Below are 20,544 nucleotides of genomic sequence, written 5' to 3'. Positions count from 1 at the left end.
AGGCTCTTTGTTCAGCCCGATAACACCAGTTCTCAAAATCTAAGAATGCCAGGCCCTGGGGCTACTTTGTATTTGGGGGCTCCAATATAGTAGAGCTTACAGAAAATTGTTTCATGAAAAGCCTATGGAGCCTACCAGCCAGTACTCCGCAAGTCCCTTTCCGGTTAGATTCGACACAAATGATATAGGCGTTCTAAGACCGCTGCTGTACTGGCGAAGACTCTGGGTGTCCCCAGAGGTCATGCCATTCCACAAGGCCATAGAAGATGTCCTGGCTCTGGATTTTGATAGAACGACTGGGACAGATCAGGTATCAACACCTCTGGTCTCCCCCCACAGATGCTGTCATGGTCTCAAACTCTGAACTAAAACGTACCTACTGGCGATACATTGATAACCTAATCTTATATTCTTCTAGGGCTCGTTTGCCTCCTTTATGGAGTTTAAAGCTGATTACCTCATGGAGACATTCTTGGACAAAATGGAGACTCTCCACCCGCCTTTGTGAAGTCCTTGTATATCAAGTTTGGTGTGGGAATTCTGCCTATCTGCTCCGTCACAGCCAAATGGAAACATGACCCATGTGGCTCCAACAGGTTTTGTCCGTTCTTCCCTCAGGTGGTGAAAATAGTTGAGCACGTTGTATTTTTCTGTCCAACATACCAAGGTTTCAGAAGGAAATGGATTGTACCCGTTTGCCGTGATCTGGGTTTTAGGGATTTTAGGACAGCAAACAGAATTTGAAGAAGTGATACCAGACAATGTATTGTTTATGTTAATCTGGAGGCTCAGACAGCCAAGAATGCCTAGATGACGGATTGGGTCACAATAATTGCGGTTCTTTTTAAATTATTACAAATGCAATTTCTAGTTTGCTACTATTTTAATTGTGTAAATCTGGTCCCATACGATATGCAGTATGTCAACTTTTTATGTTAGCGCCAATGTGTGGAGAGACTTTTTATGTATTTTGATTGTTTTATTCTTTTATGTGCGGTGTTTTAACATGCTCTTATGGCCATTGTGCCAAAATAAAGAATAATCATTGGCCTTGGTGATGGGATCCCGAAGTTGGGCTGTTTGGTTTAGCATTTCATAGATTCTTTTCATGTCGGTTTAAAGTTAGGTAAGGTAGGCAGAAAATTGGTAAAATACAAAGAGGTTTTTGCTAATCCTGCGTGATTAATGTACAGCAAATACATCTATCAGACCTGCTCCTAAATATTAATCATTAGGTCTGGCTTGACAGGGGAGCCGTGTGTTTTACCTGCTGTTATATATATCTTTGCATTTGTCCAGAGTTGTGTTTCTTTTTCATTTCATGTTACTAACTGTTTGGTGTTTCATCCATCTCCTATAGAGTGCTTGCATTTTACATTCCAAAGGCAAACTGAATAATCACGTATTAAATCCTTTAACTCAAACACGCATTGTAACAAGTAAATATTTGTTTTTTTCCCATTGCAGAATACATTTGTTTTTCAATGTTGTAGTCAGCATTTGTGTGTGACCCTGATTTTAAGATGACCGTCCTACTGGGCTCGCCCACTACACTTCTGAAATGTCTGACCCCAGGATGAATACTGAAGTCTTGCAAGAACACAGCTTTTGATGTTGATCTTGAACACTTAGGAAAACATAAAAGTAATAGGTGGATTGCTTCAATTAAACTCAGGCACAAGTAGCTACTCCTGATTGTATCATGGTCCATAGTTTTTTTGCTCACCATGCCACATCAGACTTCAACTGCCATCTGAGGATCAGGAAATCCGACCTCCCACCAAAAGATGGTAAAGTTCTAGTCAACAGAAAAATGACAACAGGGCATGGCACTGCTGTCGTTCTTTTGTGTCAGTGGCCACCACCAACATGGATTGTTACTTTAAGTGTATTGCATGCTGTAGTTTTTGTTCTTGAAGATAAAGTCACCCTACTTTCAAAATTATATAAATTCTGTAAAAAAAGACTGCTAATTTAATTTCAGAGTTGTGTTTAAGTCCGAGTTTTAGACTATATGATTATAATTTTATCCCATCTTAACTGCTCTTATGGTAGTAAGTGGCAATCGGCCCCAATGGCCTGCCCGCTGCTCTTTTCAGGTCTAACATAATATTCTGGGTAAGAAATCTTAATACTGTATATAATTCAGTGTTTCAGTACCAATTAGTTCCCGATTCATGGCATGGATCCATAATACATGCCATCTTCAAAGGTGGTGACAGGAGCAATCCTGGTAACTATCAACAGATAGCACTACTAGATTTAGACTCCAAGTACTCTGCAAGGTTGGTATTGCAAAAGCGAACAGCATGGACAAACTCTTTGGACCTCATTCCTTGGAATCAATCTGGTTTTCGTTCTGGAGAGGACACATTATCAAATCATGTCGCCCTTACCATTTGTATGCGAGCCTTTGCCTCCAAAAATAAGCTTTGCTCCGGCTTTGTCAATGTTAAAGCAGCTATTGATAGAGTTCTGCGAGTTTTATTTTGGGTGAAACTATCAAAGGCTGGGATCCCAGGAACCCTATCGAAAGCAATCCAACTTCTGCATACCGACGGCTAGCTCTGTGTAAAGTTGGATAAATTTTGCGGAAGATTAATACAACAGGATTGAAGCAGGGGTCTATCCTTGCCCCGCTGCTGTTTAATATTTACATCTCTAACTGGTCAAGTGATCTAAGTATATTAAGTTCACACTCCTCTAAATTTGGTGGCCATGTGATGGCACATATCTTATATGTTGACGAACTGCCGTTGATCATTTTCACACCAATGGGCTACAGTGACTCTTAAACGGTCTCTTCATTTACACACAACTAAATAAACTTGAAGAAAATCTTATGAAAACTAAAGTGCTCAAATTTACAAAGAGACTCAAAACATCAGGTGCTTGGACTATTGGAGGTCTTCGACTTGCATGTACCTTACAATGAAGAATTTGGGAGGGATCTTCGATTCTAGAGGTACCTTCATCCCGCATATGGAGACCATGAAGTCAAAAGCTGCCTCTTTAACAACTGGTTTTCGGCAGCTATCAAAAACTTTGCACTGCACCATTCTGGGGGCTTTACAAAACGTCACAGCAGCAAAACTTTCATCAACAATAGCATATGGCTCCAAAAACACAACAGGAAAAATGGCAAGACATTTAGACATACTAACTGCAAAGACTTACCAGCTTATATTCAAATTTCCAAAGTAAACTTGACCGGCCCAGCTGCACCTAGGGCTAGATGTGCGACCGTAGCAATTTGCGATTTCCATATTGCGCTCAATTGCGAGTCGCAATTTGCGAGTCGCAAAATGCTACGTACAACAGTTTCAGACACACTGTATGCGATTCCTAATGGGGTCGCAAATTGCATGCCTCATCAATATTCATGAGGCACAATTTGCGACCTCATTGGGAATGGCTGGCCCTCCCAGGTATGGTGGCCTGCTGGGTTCAGCAGACCTCCATGTCTGGGACGGCTTTTACATAAAGCAGTTTTTATTTTTATTTTAAATGCATCCAGTTTTCCTTAGAGGAAAACGGGATGCATTTACAAAAAGAAAAATGAAACATTTTAGTTTCCCAATCCAACAAGCTTTATTCGACGTCAAGTCATAAAAGCACAGTACTTACAAAAACATTAAAACTCCATAAGATACAATATATATATACATATTTAAAACCAAGGATTGGTACTCCGAGACGTCAACAATTATTATTAGGAAGCTTGTAAAGCGCTATGGTTACTCCGAACGGAGTGTCCCCGCGCTAGGACATCAATAAAACCCAGCAACCCTCCCCTGCTAAACAATTTCCTACGCAGAGCTTCAGACAGAGAAGGCATAGAGTTACTTTAGACCTCCCAAAGGGTGACGAAAAAGCCAGGTTTTCAGTTTCCTACGGAACAGACTCCGACTCAGAGGTCCTCAGATCCACAGGGAGCTCATTCCATGCCTTGGCTGACAGGAAATCAAAGGATCTCCCGCCAGCCCGAACCTTCCGCACCCAGGCCGCAAACCTGTTTGTGCATGCAAAACAGGGTCGTACATCTGGCCCCTAGAGTTTGGCCTTATGAAATCTAGCCTGGGAACAAAAAACGCCTTTCTTAAGATGTGCCACAACTTTCGCTCCCCAAAACCAATACTGTAGTGGCCCAAATATGAAAGGAAATAAAAAACGAAGACTCGAAGGCCGAACTGAATGATTTCTTGAGCGATGCAATTCGATCCCTTCATGCAGAAAATGTATGGAACCTCGTTGTAGCACCAAAGGAATTTAAACATTATCAACCGAATGATTAGATCAATCTCTTAACAAGATGACAAGGCTAGCCTGGCAAAAAAGCTCACACCTGGCAAGTTATTAATACTTATAAGCTTCTAAAGCTGCTGCCTTATTTTGATCATGGATACCAGTCTCATATACAGCTGGCATTTTTGCAATTACGCCTTGGGGTCCAACCAACTTTGGGGCAGTCTCCTCCTTGGTCCAGAACAATGGATGTAGAGGGATGCAGGCTTTGTGGAAAAGAAAAGGAGACAATGTTGCATATTCTCGGTGTGTGTTTGACTATTGAGGGGCCTTTTTATTCAAGCCGGTATAAAAGCTTGTAGACGTGCTCACTCGAGGCCTAGATCCAGCTTACACCGGCTAACCACGAGGGTTGTTAAATGTGAACATTTATTTGAGGAGAAAATAAAGGCCTAAAATGGTGTGGGCAACTAAAGAAGAAAGTGATTTTTCGCTGTTCCATTTTAATTGGCATACGGCTCACTGGAACATTAACATTTATTAACATAGAATGTATGCGATGCACATTTTATGAAGAGTAATCAGTGACTGGTATTGCGAGGAACAAAACTTGCTCTTTATGAGTTAGTACTTTTGCAATTAATAGGTCAAACTTTTTAACATATCTTTGTTGTTTTAATGAGTTTTTTTTATATGTAAAGGTTTTAATTACCTATGCACTTTATTAATAAATCTCAAAAAAGTGGCAATCAGCCTATTCCAATGCCATGTTGATTCAAACGTTCAGTGTGCCCTTTTGTCCTCCTTTTGTGTCTGTGCAGCAGATCTACTGCTGTGCATTGGTGTCAGGTCAGACAGGCATTGGGTATTTCGGTACCCGAAATTCTGTAGTTTTGAGTTCTATGTGGACGGTAATGAAGAGCACCCAGCAGCTATCGTAGTTACCAGGTAAGGGCAGGCTTCAGTGCAAGCGGTTATTACTGCACAACCAGTGAGTAACATCACATTAAATGTAACAACCATAGATGGCGCTTTATCATACACTGGGTCTCTGAGCTAATATCAGTTAGGTCTCCGATCACTGCACTATGTACTTCATGATGGCATACTGACTGCAGATCCCTTTGCTTGCAAATGTCAAACATGACAATGGGCAGAGAAATGTAAGCAATACTGAGAACCTTGCGCTTGTCCATCCACAAGTGAAAATGGTGAAAGAAAATCTGATGCTTCCACCAGAAATATTCACTAGTTTAAATAAATGAAAATATTACAACAGTGCATGGCACATGAAGTAACTGTAAGCATTTGTCACCATTCACTGAGAAATCTGACCAGACATCATTACTTCCTTAACCCAGTACCTGGATCAAGTTCAATGCATGCTTGACTGAAATCATCCACTGCATGAAATCCAACCGTCCAAAGCTGAACACTGACCAGACCAAAACTGTGGTCTTCAGGAAGAGCAAATCACCATAGGACCACCTGGTGACCAACAGACCTAGGACCAATGGCAACCTCATCCACCCATTCCAAGAACTTCGGGCCATCATCAACAGCAAACTTGACATGACCGCCCAAGTGAATCCATCACGGTTTTATGCTTCCATACCCTAGAGATGCGGAGGAAGATTTTCAAAGGGCTCCCAATCAGCACTCTGAAAACTATTATGCACAGCTTGGTCACAATTAAACTGGGCTACCGGAACACCCTCTATGCCGGGATGATTAAAAACTCACCAGAAGGATGCAGACCATCCAGAACTCAGTGGCCAGAATCATCTAAACCTCCCACACTACTTTACATGACACCACAACCAAAGGAGCACCACTTTCAAATACAATTCAACCTCCTTACCCACACTTACAAGGCACTACGGAAGGCCCAACATACCACAAAAATCGCATCTGATTTCACAAACCTTCAAGACATCACCATTCGTCCGTCCACCAGTTGTATGACAGAACCACTCATGCAATTACTTTGCATGCCTTAACAAAGTGGTCTTTGCAATCATGCCTTTACAATGAATTTCATTGTAAAGGCATGATTGGTAAAAGTAAACGAGTGGTAAAGCTTGCACCCCAGCTCCCCAGAGTCCTAAAACCCAGCCCCCAGCCATTAAAACTACTCCATCACCAGATATATAAACACCACAGCCCCGCCCTGCACCCTAAAACAAACCCCAAAGCTCTAAAAACTACCCAGATCCCCCACCCTGAGCCCTAAAACCCGGCCTTGAGGCTTGATAACTATTCCAACCCTACTCAAAAAACTACTCACCAAGCCGCAGGCTGGCAGGAAGGAAGCAGGAAGTCTGGGCAGAAAATCTCCAACACTTCCCATCCCTCGCCCATTTACTCCAAGTTTGAAGCGCTGACTCCCTTTACCACGCATATGCCTTTACAGCCTTTACAACGCAAATCGCTGTAAGGCACGTGTCGTAAAGGAATATGCGTGGTAAAGGCATATGTGTGGTAACTGAAAGCGTGGTAATGATTGCGTTCTTACGCCATGTGTCATGTCTACATCATTGTTAATAGCATTTTCCCGGGCCTCCTACTTGCAAATATCCCTTGCATATGGAAAACCAGATCCGGTGGTCAAGCCTTCTCCTACATCTCTCCTAAAGCATGGAATAGTCGGTTACTGCACACAAGAGCCTCCTCCTCACTTCTTAAATGGCGCAAGAAGCTGAAGACCTGGCTGTTTGAGTAGCCCTACTAGGCCCTAGGTGTGCCAAGACACATCTGCTCAGCCCCAGGATAACTTCCCGAGAAATAGTGCGCTCTACAAATTAACATAATACAACATAAAATGACATATCACGACATAACACAACACATAAAACAACATAAAACTTAACATAACTCTTTCTGTCTCTCTCCATTCTCCCGCCTCACTCTTTCCTTTCTCATTTACTGACATGTGCTTTGTATTAGTTGAATCTTACTACCCCGAATAACATCGGGATCTTGCCTTTTCCTTTCAAGCCAAGCTAGGGTGCCACACATCCTAATAAATGTTTCCCTGCTGCAGGTGCCTTGTAATCTGATATGGAATAAATATTACATAAAATGTTTCTCTAAGTGACCCATAACAAGCATTGCATTGCTGCTCTCTTAAAACTCATTTGTATCAGACTGTATCATTCAGACCCTCAGTCAACATGCCCATATCAGCACTCTCACAATAATTGCTAAGGTCTCTGTATTGCTCTTGAAGAAGAGAAATTATAATGCGAGTAGTACGCTGCATTCCAATTAAACAAGCATTGGCGAAGCAAATATGTCTTGTTTTAATGTGTTTTTCATGCAATCACAGACATGAAAAACTGTTGTTTGCATGCATCAGTTCTTTAAAGTCAGACCTGTTGGCGTTGCCACTGCTAGTTATTTTTGTGCTCCGGGTCAGGCGTTTCCCCTGGTTAACACCGCGAGGATGCTACTAACGTCACTCCATGAATTAAGGCGTTATTATCATACTTATCAACGATTTAAATGTCATGGCATAAATAAATTTGGATTTATCACCATCTTTATTTCAAACAAGAATGTATAATGCCGAACTGCAGTTAAGACTCGGGTGTTCACTAAAATAGACCTGCATCTGCCTTTGCAACGTTTGGGTACCCATTTTAAAGGAGCAATTATTTTACTGTTTTTCAATTCAGCTATGCCATTTGTAGTTTTGACTTCAAGTGATATCTCCAGGAGTTCAAAGGAGTGTGTTAAATGAAATTTACCTCGTCACATCTATTACCCTTAAACATTTGATGAATCAACATCTATGAAAGAATGTGGTCAGAGACAGAAAATGAAAAAAATCTAAAAATTGGAAAAAACTGTCAGCTACTGGTCACCTGAATTCTCAATAAAGCATACAGGAACAAATCTCGGTAGCACAGCAGTAGCATAGAGAAAGTACTGCAACAGAAGACGGACTATAACCAGCTCACCTTTCAAGAAACAAGGACTCCTCTTCCAATATGGCAACTTCAATCCATTTGGAAGAGGACTGTCGCACAGGACAACCCTTCAAACAACGTGCGCTGACCACAGCATGATGCACATCAATGGAAGCGGTCTTTTACCAATGGCGGAAACTAAGGCAAGCTTAGGGAACCAATCTGTACTTTCTTACCATATCCCACTTGTCTTCTTGTAATACAAATGAAATATTTGCCCATAATGGTGTTAATACACTGAAAAAGGCTGAATTATGTAACAGATCTGCGGCCAGTGCTTAATTTGTAAATGAATAAGTGCAGTGGGCTAAGGTTTTGCTCAGGGGCAAGTGTCCGGGGCTACCAAATGGCAGGGATGACTACTACCACTGCGAGTCTTTAATCCACCGCCAGACATTTCCTGCCCATTTATCTCACTCTTACAGGTTTCTGCTTTCTCACGATCTTTCAGTCTTTCTTTCTTCTTCTTTAACTTGTGTGTGTTGTTCTGGGTTGTATGAAGGTACAACGTAGGTAAATACATCATATGCCTTTGCCACGCATTTTTTAGAACGCATGTTTTTACAGCAAATATGCATTTACAACGCATGCCGATACCAAGCATTGTTGTTAGATTTAAAAACAATTTATTTGCGGGAGGAGACCCCCATACCCCCAACTTACCTTAAATGCGTGGTATTAGCATGCGTTGTAAATGCATATTCGCGGTAAAAATCTGCATGCTAAAAAATGCGTGGTAAAGGCAGAACAAGGCAAAAACCTCAGGTTTTTATTTTTTTAAAAGAGGTTTATATAGCGCGAACTAGACCCGAGGCATCGGGTATCAGAGCGCTTTACATGAGCACCAGTTTTGTTACAGATGAACACATTTTTGTTAGGCACGGGAGATTAAGTGATTTGCCTAGAATCACATGAAGTTGAGCGTCATTGCCGAGACTTAAACCCGGTTCCCCAGGTCTGAGTTCGAGCGCTCTAGCTGTAAGGCTACATTCTCTCCCCAAGAGGATGTTGCAAAGGCTGTTTCGCGTTTCTCTGCCTCTTGCTCTGTGTTAAAGTTTGATAAGGAAAAATAAGTACAGGTCCTACAAAAACAGAAAGCAGTATGCCCCACCTTCAACCACGGGATCCGCCTTGATAAGATTTTACTCTAGTACCTTTCGCTGGCGCAAATAACAGATGTCACACTTCTCATTATAAAATAAAAGACATTTATAAAACTCCAAACACCTTATAAAATATCACTATTTTGTTGAGATTTGACTTTGGTAAACCACTGTACAATTCTTTCGTACATTTTTTAATTATATTTTGCTCCAAACTGCAAGCTCCTGGACTCACAAACGGTTTGCAGAAAAAAACAGATGTGATATTCTAAGATGCTTTGCTACCGAGGCAGTGAAATAACCCCACTGCCGATCACTAGGTTGCAATCAAGATGGAAAGACCCATCTGTAATGTTCAATGGCTTTCATCTTGTTGGGAGCAGGGACAAAATATTCCTCCTGCATAAAATTAGAAACCATTTACCCGCCATAAAAGTTAATGCAATGCAGAACAGGAAATTAACATTTCGTAATTTTATTTACTTCAGTCTTCCCTTCCACACGGGTTAAAAATGCAGGCTTCAAAACAGTCTTTGATGTTCTGGAGACAGCTCAGCTGCCACTTGGTTTATTGCACCAGTCGGTTTCCTTGACAACCCTACAATCCATCTGGCTGCACACAACAAAATTCCACTGTCATTTTTGCCCAGAGGAGACACCTGAAAGGAGAAATAATACGTCTACAAACCTGTTCATACTATTTCGCAGGGAAACAAAGGCTAGCTGGGAACACCACCATCTCCCTTTAGGTACATCCAAGCGCAAAACAAACAAGCAACTATAAACACAACAAAACAACAGCTTGTGTGGTTAAAACATGAATAGTCTATGTAGACAGTGTATTAACTAGTGAAATAACTTCAATGCTTCCTTATCCTTCATATTGTGTACTAATTTTATGACAAGCAACGTTTTATACGTTAAGAAAATTGGCAATCCTCATTTATATTCGAACAATAAAAGCCATTAAATAATAACCAAGGGCAGATATACAGAATGTAATGGTAGATCTAGGCTTATAGGAACATCAAGACTAGCTGCAGTATACAAGACCTCTCGCTTTTCTGCTTTGAATATGGCGAATAATAAATACATTTCAAATAATGAAAATTGAAATAACAAGGTATTCCACATGACTACTTTCTCCAAGATACCAACTGCAGTCTGAAACTATGCAAGCAGATGTATAAACAAATCACGCATAGGGATGGGAAAGCGCAGTGTCAGGTGACATTCTGAACAGCAATGCAGGCATTACCAAAGAGCGGGTGGACAAGTGCCCTTTGTAATTTGAGTAAAAACTAAAAGGGGACTTTTGAGAGTTGGTTTACACAAGGTAAGGAAAAGGCAGAACTGGCAGCAAGGAATAAACACAAAGACAAGGGCGGTAGTGACTGCAGAAACATAGGGGTGACAATAAAAGAAACTATATTTAAGAATAAAGGAGCAACCAGTAACCCTAGCACCTGGGTAATCAAGTAATAAAGAAAAACAGTGGTCCCTCGAGGGGGGGGGGGGGGGGAAGTGTGAACCTCTATTGCCTTGGAAAACATTTAACCATCAACAGATTGGACAGACTGGCTCCATTTCTAAACAAAACAGTGTATTCAAAGGATCATTGTAATTTCACAATCAAGCGAATTTGAAAGTCAAAGGTGATACCAAATGGTGCAGCGCAAATTAAATAAGTGAGCGTAAAGTGTGCTGGTGTTATACGTCTATGTATATAAATAGTGACTGATTCAGGATGCCATAGTGGTTGATATACACTCTGACAGAGTGAAATGCTTCAGAATCAAATAAAAAGAATACACTATTATTGTGTCAACGCTCTGACACTATGCATACAATTTAGACAGACATAATCAGGGCACAGGGTGGGAAGCACCCAATTAGTGAGATTGATGTGGAGATAGCAGGACATACTTTTGGGGGTACTGTCACATCGGATGACTTGGAGGAGGCAGAACATTAATCCAAAATTATGGTGTATGGTCCACAGTCATGTATGTAACATGTGATCCTGAGCTGGAGCCGTACAGTGTGGAGTAACAAACACTTTGTTGTTTGCTGTAATTGAGAATTATGGTGGCTAATTATTCGTCTTGTAGTTATTGGCCCAAGCCGCAGTTTAGGGCTCATAATAAGAGGTCGCTAATAAAGAAAACGAGGGAGACTCTAGATCCTGGGAGCAAGGTAGATGGAGAGGTTTGGATAGAGACTGGGTTCAAGTGTGGTACGATGAGCAGGTGCAGGAAGGCTATCACAGACCTTTCTCATATGCCTGCCTCGCATGTGTCTGTACAGCAAACCCGTCTCCAGCTTAATACCACTCCCTATAGAAGATGAATAAAAGAAGACATTTGCAGTCTTTCATGTTCTTATATCTATTTGCCTTTAGCTGTCCTACTAGCGATGCATGCCCAACTCTCAATTCGAAGATACAGTGAAGAAGTCTACACATAGTTTGCATGACAGAGTACTGTTAAACTGATACCATACATCTTACAGACGATAAACCTTAAAATGACGTCCAACTATTCACAACCAAGAGTAGGTTAATTTCCAGTTATCCGGAGCTAGCAAGAACTTCACCACTACTACTTCAAAGAAGGGCGAGGGTGGTGCAGAGAATAAGGAGGAGGTAGATAGAAGGAGAGGATAGTGAGGAGATCATGAGAAGGAATCCGAGGGAGAGAGAATATGAAGGAGAGGGGCTTAGAGAGGCTGACTGGGGCTGAGAGAGGGGGAGGGGAATAAAGAGAAGCCATAGACCCAGAAGATTTGATAAACTGAGCACAGGGAAGAGCGTTGAATGGGTGATGGAGAGGAAATATTCAAAAACTGGCAGTTTGGGAACATATCTAGATATCTACATGAAAGACTGTGCAAGCTACTGTGCATTCTCGAACAGATAATGACTGCAAACTCATTCCAAAATAATGTGTTATGCTTCTGAAGTGCCCTCTCTGAAAACAGCCAACTATCAAGCTTTGTCATTCATGAAAGAAAGTGTTTACATCACCCTGCAAAAAGGGAGTCTTGTTCACTCATCTCCGGTACCCAATTAGGATAGAGAAGGGCTATTGAGAAGCAACTGGGAGTGCACACATCAAAGGGTCCCTATTATAAAGGACCAAGATAAGCCATCATGAAAAATAGAGAAAGTTGCATCTTCAATTTCTATGGTTACTCCAATGAGCTGAATGATATCACGGGTAAAAAGAAGTGCAAAAACAATGGAGTTCTCTGTATAAAGATCTCGCTAAATATAACAGACGCATGTTCCTAAGGGAAGCCCATTATAAGATCATGTACGATTGGTACTTACACCCCCAAAAACTACACACTCTTTTTCCGAATACAACAGACAGATGTTGGCAGGGATGTGGGCTGCTGGGTGCCTTCTGCGATATATGGTGCAACTGCCTTGCTATTCAATCTTTTAAGGATGGAAATTCTTTCTCAGATTGAAGAGATATTAGGATACCAGATATCAAACTACCCGGAACAGGTCTTGCTAGGGTTGCGCGATCCTAGCCTGAAACATCAAACCCTGGGAGAACGTTCTATCTTGTGGTTGTGCCTGGGGGAAGCAAAAATGGCAGTGGCAGCAGCATGGAAGAAACTGGAGGGCCCCTCTCTTTCTCAATGGCATGCCCGGCTGTGGCAGGAACTAGCCCTCGAACGCATGACTGACATTATGACGGATTCTCGAAGAGGGGTTGATTATATTTGAAGTCCGCTGGTGAGGCTCCTATCAGAAGGTTTGCCACTCCTTGCCTGTGGTCCCAGATTGCGGGCTCTTCATCTTTTCCAGATATAGCAAACTTAGATCTTGCTGCGGACCCGCCGTGAGCCTTGGGCCTCAAAGCTTTCGCATCTTCCTGCATTGCAGGGTTTCCCGCTACCCCATACCTGGGAACCGTGGGGCCCCTGTCCTCCCCCTCGATTAGACCTTTGTTTGCTTCGCACTCTCCTCAGTACACTGTATATATGTGCAACATGTACCACAAGGTTGTTTAGTTGTTTTCTATTTTGTTTATTTTGTTGGCTCTCGCTCATATTATAATAGTGCATTGAGGGACACGTAGAGTTTTAGAGACACAATCTGATCATTACTTTTGTTCTATCCATTTTATTAGTTTATCAAACCCCGGCAGAACTTGAAAGATGACCAATAGTTCAAGAAGGTGTGGAGTATATTTGTAGGACACCATTATATCTTACTTGAAGATGCAATAGGTCTCGCATTTGCGATAGTTTAAGCTAGTGGCATTGTAAACGATAATGCCTTTTATTTATGTTTTTAAAACCAACACATAAGAAAAAGCCAGTCATTTATAATGCCAAGAGCTCAAAGTGTTCCAAACGCGAGACCCATTGCATTGCAAATGATTGTTTTTAAAGAGTCACAGGAGGGAACCAATTGTGCTAATGTCCGGTGTAATGGAGTGCCACTTCCCACCCTCACTTCCTGGAAAGGAGTCTTTTCAAGTTTTTGCCTTTGTGAAAATTGTATTACAAGGAGACAGTTATCACTGCTCTGAAGGAGAAGCTGTCCACCACAGGTGGCCAATGTTTGGACATAGTAGATAGGCGTTCGCAAAAACACGGATTTATGCATGATAGATTCCAGTGTAAAGATGGTCTTTGCTTCTAATGGAGGTTTCCTTGGAGAGACCAGAAAAGCGGACAAATGTTCAAACTCTCTTGTGCAAAAGTCCATCCTATCTGCTGCTTGAAGTGCAGCTTTAAGGGAAGACAAGTACCGTTTGTGAATCCCTGGGAGCAGGGAGTAACTACAGTCCATCCTCGACAGAGTAAAGGATTGGATTCCTAGCCTAAATTCTGCGTTAGAGATACAAGGATTGATGCCACTTAAAAGCTTTGCCCCCTTCCTATTGTATATATATAGGATTTAAAAATAGGTTTTTGTTCAAGAAGAAGTCAAGAGAGTTGGTGCAGCCCATGATTGTATGGTTACAATTTAACAGTGTGAGCTGAGACACGTTTCGACTGGAATAGCACAGTTGGGTGGGCATAGTAAGTGTAAATGCTTTAAGTGGTCAACTTTAGTTTATGGTGCAACATCCGGTTTCAAGAAATCTGACAATTTTTCAACATCATAAGGTGAGGAATTTTTCAAATACAGCTGGGTGCCATTTGCATGAAAGTGATATCAGATGTGACAATGGCGGAGAGGGGAGGCTAGCAGCCCAACTCGGAGGTTAGCGTCATCTGCATAAAAGTGACATGAGATTTTAAAACAGCAGAGATTGAAGGCGGGGACCCCATTTAAATATTGAATGAGTTGGAAGGGAACTGCAGTGTCAGTGATGTATTCTGACATGAAGCCTGGCTTAAGCGGATTCAGTCAGTACGTTTTCCTGATTTAGCATTTGAGCTCAGTATCTATTCAGGTCTTTTGGACTTTTGCCGCAATAGGAAGGGTAGCAACCAGACAAAAGTCATATACATCTGCGTGGCCCAACCCAAATTTTGTGCAAAATGTGAGGCCAATTTTTTTTTATCACTATGGGATTTCTTGGGAGAAAGAGGTGTTAATTAGGCTAATCCAGTAGGAATTACAACATGGACTAATCTCCTTGAGAAGCGTTTCAATGATGGGTTAATTGAAATGAGGAGTGTTTAGCTTTGGTACTAGTACTGCTCAATTCTATTGGGGAGGCTTCTGTGAAAGAGGACCATGGGACCTTAGATGTTTGTTAGATGACCTTAGAGTCCTAGCTTTTCTTGGGGTAAGAGAGGGAGAGTTCTAGCTTCTTCACCTTCTCTACAAAAAGGCGGGGGGAACACACATTTTTTTTCTTGGAAATGTTAATTAATCCCTTTGATGTTGAGGACAGTGACTTCTTTCACAGTCTCTAGGTAGATGCCTCATACATCAAAACAAGTGCAGTGAATCTATTGACAGAGTGGATAATTCCTATTACCCAGGTTATTAGACCCCTTTTGGGTCAAAAAAAAGATTTTGGATGAGGTGGTCTCAACCAAGCAATGTGGCATGCTTCATCATTGATAAATAGCTGGTCCATGAAGGTAGGCCAGACCCAAGGCGCAAAACTATATACGCCCCTTGGCTCCCAATGTAATCAGTCTCTAATCCTGTTCTTTCTTGACAGAAAAATCCCTCTTCAAAACAAGACTATGGTTTTCCACTGTTTCAAACAGTTTATTGGAAAAAAACTAGGATCTCAACTTGCGCAATGCATTTACAAATGTTACTCCACAGTTGTAGTAACTGAATGACACAACGCATCACTGAGTTGATCTTCTTATGCAAATGATTCACGTCATCACCCAATGCATTTCTGGTAAAAACCCTACCAGACACGGTTTTCTTTTCTGTTCCGTATGTACAAATGGCACATACTAGCACTTTTTAAAAAATAAATATGGGGAAATATTATTTTCACTCAGCTTAACATATACGTGCTGTTATTTTTTCATGTCTTTTTACCCCCTACGAACTGTCCACGTTTGAGCCTTGATGTTTCTCATTTCATTCATAGTTACCCCAGAGTCCAAAAATTATAAGTAATCAGGAGAACAGGGAAAAAAGATGTACTTTCTATACCTGCCAATCAATCCAGTCTTCTTTGCTTGGCTGAGGTAGTAGACGAAGATGCTGAGGTTCTGGTGAGACCCATCACTTCATTCATGAACCTGTCCCTAGATGTACAGGGGAACAAACTACTGAAACTAATGATCAATGACCTGCCCTGATCAGTAAACTTTCAGTAGGAACTTGCTGTAAAACAGTGGTAGGAACATGTGGTGAATTAATTTCAGCTAGGTTCTTTTGAATCGAAGTTCCATGCCAAGCACTGGATGTGTTAAGTGCTGACATTTAGCAAGATGCATTAAGCATAGACGCCGAAGGCCCTTTGTTTATGCTGGAATGTACTTATTTTGGCATGCGTCATTAACACAATAGACCACAGTATCTTGGTGTATCAGCTGAAGTTGGTGGATGGCATAGGTAGCCAGGCCAGAAGTCAATTCCAAAGTCTGTGTGCTGACTGACAGCAGTTAATGAGACTGTATTACATTGTTCTGGATACCATCTTAGGACTCTGTGGAATATCTAAAGTTTATATTTTGTCTCCTCATGTAACATCTAAATGAGATCTTTACTGTACACCTTCTCGTGGGTCACCACCTCTGTTACCACTCACATGCCGATGACATAGGTTATCCGCATGCCAGACCATAAGTGCCAGTTTTCTACCATGTGACAGTGGAAGTAACTAATGAAGATAAGATGCAAAGGTACAGTTAATAGTAATAAAAGTGAGATTGTGGGTGCTAAAGATCCTGACTGAATAAATGTTGCCGTCCAATTTTTGGGAACTTACGAAAAAGTTAAAACCAAAGATAAGTAAGAGTTCACTGTTACAACTAAAAATGCTATAATTCTACCTTGTGCCTCAAAAGGGTACCAGCAATGTTCATGGGAGATATACTAATCTGTGTATAGAACATGTAGATGTATGTTACGCACCTGCACAACACTCTTCTTCCATCTGTGTGACTTTGTAACGCTATCAGAGTTTGGATGCCTGTTCTGCATGTTTCTACGCTTTCTAGTTGACCGGAGTCCAAGTGGTCTGGTTTAGGCAGCGGTCGTGTTTTGAACAACGATTGGTCTGTTAAGTGTATTGTGAGATATGGTTACTACTTACTAGAATGGATACAAGAATGTGACCAGCAGGGATCTTTACTGTTTGATCTGTGCATGGGTGTGCATGTTGAAGGGTTTTAAATGTCTTATTTCTCATGAGGCTAAACGGGTGTCCTAGTTCTAGAACTGTCAGGTAGATTCACTTTCCCAATATTTTGCTTTGGTTAAGTGTGTGGTAAGGATGATCTTAGTGGACACTGTGATTATATGTTGTCTGTGTGGCTTGCTTGCCACCTGCACTGGAAATAACCAGATGTATTTATTTAGCAGCTCTTCCTGGGCTTTAGTCTATATGTCCATCTATGCCATGCTCCTTTTGTAATTCAGTATTGTATAACACGGCGCTTTAGCAGAAGGCAGAGCTCGGCTGTGTATGACATACTCCACGCAGGTAGGCAATGTGGTATTGAATGCCCAAACCCATGGTGTTCATGACCACAGTGCAGGAGTGCCAGATCTCAAGGTTATTGTTAAATTGTGTGCATCATGACTGAATCAAGTGCAATGCTTTCTTGTGTTGAGATTTCCCCACACAGGAACAAAAGTCATGGCCAGGTCATGAGTTTTTATTCACCTATCTAGTTAAAGACACAGTCTTCAGTATGCCACAGCATCACACCTCCTAGCAGCATCTTCTACATCATTAACACCACAATCCTGGCTTCTGGCTCTTAGCAGCTCTGGAACAGGAATGCATGACTTGTCAACTCACGATAAGCAATGGTTTCTAATAAAAGTTACTCTCCTAGGTAAGATATTTATACAAGACTGCGATGTTCGTGGAAAGCTGCTGATGAACAGTTCATTGCTGTGGCCTCCTCTCAACGCCGTCATATACAGTTGCAAATTACCAAATAGGCAAACTAGGCTCTGGCCTATGGGCCCCACTCCTTTTACGGGCCCCGAGACAATGGAACTAAATAATACTGATTTGATCTTGAAAGAAAATTACAATCAAGCTTTCTTAAATATGGTTTCCAAAAGGTAGAAAGTAAAGAATCGACTCAAAGAAACGAAAACTTTATATTGAAAACTCTATAGTGAAAATACTGTCTTAATGTAATGAGAGCCATTAACAACTTAATGTGCATAAACCAGAGAAATCGGATTCAGATAACACGGTCTCTTCAAAACTCATCTACTGGCAGCTGTCAGTTTGTAAAAAATCCAGTGCATTGGGTATTAGAAGATAATTTGCAAGGGGCGCCACGAAATTTCAACTGCCTAGGGGCCTCCGCAGGGTTTAATCCACCACTTGTTTTATATGAAACCAGGACTGTCACGAGGAAGACAAGGACTCCCTTGAATAAGGATTATCAGAAAAAACAAGCACCGACAAAGACAAAAGGCTCGCTTTTGAATATAAGAAAAAGTTTCATTGTTGATTTGCGAGTTTGAGTGTAATCTTGTGGATAGGTGAGCGGGCTGAATGGGTCAGTCTATAACCCATCCATGCATTCACGCTCATCTAACAATTCATACATCCAGTCACCAATCCACACAACCACATACATAAAATAAGCAGTAAACAAGCACTTTCACTGTAAAAAAAAAAAAAAAAAAAAAAAAAGAAAACAAATTTTAAAAAAGGAGAAAAAGCCAGATCAGCTATCTTTGTGAATGCTTATTTACAAATGGAATTTCTTTGGGACATGAAAGCACCAGATGCAACATTTTTAGGAGACTGTACAGGATGTGATTTGTTCAGTGATCAGGGGGAGCAAGCGGGTGCACTGCCACATCATGATAGAGCGGTGCTGGATCCCTAAATTGCATCCTTTGTCTTAGAATGCTGTACAGCACAGCTGCTAGTGGATCTTCTAATCCTGTGCACTGAGGAGCTCTACAACGCAAGCAGGAATCCCACAAACCCTGCTGCACTTTGGTGCAAGGTATAGTCACTATATCATTAGGACGGTTATGTACTTACGTTGATGTCTTGTGTTGGCCTTGTCTGTTTGCACTCAGTACCCCCCTCTCAGTTCATTGCATGTTCAATATTACAGAAGCCTTGCAGCACCAATACAGTTGCGTGTATGCTGTCGAGTTCATGGATCACTATGACAAAAGTGGTGGTTTCACCCACCACTGGGTGCAAAAGTGTGAAATTGACTCCACCTCCAACCTCTTGAAAGCTCAAATGGTCCTGCTAACAAAGGGCAGTGACTGAACACTGGTGTAGAGCCATGCTCTGCCAACAACTATTATTCGGTAAACACTATGGAACGGATATAGGCGGAACCCTGTCCTCCATCATAATCCAAAATGGAAAAATGGGCTTGATTAAGCAGGATTGTTTCCTTGATGCCTCCATGCAATTCAGGGACACTTGATTTATAGAATCCTGGTCCTGAAACAACAGCCGCACAACTGAATTTGAAAAGGAGGTCTCTGTACACCTTCTAGAATATCAAGCTGAGGATCACTGACTAAGATCGGAGTTCTGTTTTGCTTGGGTCCTCAACAATTTCGTAATTTCCCAATCTCCTCGGACTCATTTACCATTGAAATATTTATTAAAAAATAAATAAAATTTCACCTCATTGTGTACGGCAAAGATGAAATGGCTGGAGGCATGGAGTGGCAGCTCTGGATAATCTCCGGACATCACGGCATGACTTTTTGCAGCTGTGAACAAGACAAAAATTCAAAGTTAAAAGATAGCTATGTTTTAAAACAAGCAATAGTCAAAGATTTTTGGTTCCTTTTAATTAACACGCTTCAGCTAGAAAATATTTGGATTATTAATTGAAGGCTAATTGGGTGCTTCACAGAATTCACTGGTGTTGCTTGTGTACTCTTTTAGCTCAATTATCTATTCGAAACCATTTTCTCAATAAGCTTTGAACATTCCACACAGCATCTTTATGGTAAGAGACACATTTCTTGTAGAGCACTCAATCACCAATTGATTCTACAAAACAAACACCTTAATTTAAAAAGTGAAGAAAATGTCTACAGAGGCAAATTTATGAAATTCCTAGTTAGTTGTGAGAAAATTCTTTATAAAATGATGTCGCACATAACCAACCTATCAATATTTTTCATTTTATTCAGTAACAGAGGTTTAATTGATTGATAAGTTGGCCATGCTCTTCTCTCTAGCAACATTACATGGTACATAGTCAACTTCTATATAGGCATATCCGCTTTAAAATGGCCTCAACTTTAGAGAAATCAATACGCATCACAACAAATTAAACAGAGCGACCCACCCAGCATTTCACACTCTAAGTCATAAAGTTTTAACACAAGTTTTGTACAAATGTATTTTCTGAATCTGGGTCATGATCAATTGTTCATTGAGAGAGAAAATGAGGAACAAAAGATATGGTATTACTTCGGTTTGAATTCATTTCCATTTTAAAAACATAAATCACCAAGCCAGATGACCTAAGCATTGATATATATCAGACGACCTGGGACTCCGCAGGGGTAGATACGTGGCTCTAATCTTCAATCGTTTCTTTCCAATTGGTTTCATTGACTAAGGCAGGTGTGCTTTCATTTTGCATTC

At 41.1% G+C, this 20,544-nt stretch overlaps 1 protein-coding gene across 4 annotated transcripts in view; it reads right to left on the bottom strand.

Moving 5' to 3' along the window:
• Positions 1–20,544, bottom strand: part of GPR63 (G protein-coupled receptor 63) — a 212,706-nt gene that overhangs the window by 66,602 nt on the left and 125,560 nt on the right. The window contains exons 2-3 of one of the 4 annotated variants that reach the window (XM_085611130.1): positions 19,567–19,655; positions 9,803–9,978 (exon numbers count right to left, since the gene is read on the bottom strand). Coding sequence is in view for 1 of the 4 variants with exons in the window: in XM_085611132.1 (XP_085467258.1) it covers positions 9,841–9,978; positions 19,567–19,655 (227 nt within the window). In the remaining 3 variants the exon portion in view is untranslated. Of the gene's footprint in view, positions 1–9,802; positions 9,979–15,920; positions 16,003–19,566; positions 19,656–20,544 lie in introns of those variants that run through there. The other 3 variants (XM_085611132.1, XM_085611129.1, XM_085611131.1) reach the window with 3 other exon arrangements.

Source organism: Triturus cristatus, chromosome 6 (assembly GCF_964204655.1).
Source record: "Triturus cristatus chromosome 6, aTriCri1.1, whole genome shotgun sequence".
Classification (NCBI taxonomy): Eukaryota; Metazoa; Chordata; class Amphibia; order Caudata; family Salamandridae; genus Triturus; species Triturus cristatus.
Note: the sequence above shows the minus strand (reverse complement) of the source record. Positions and strands in the feature narration are given on the sequence as shown.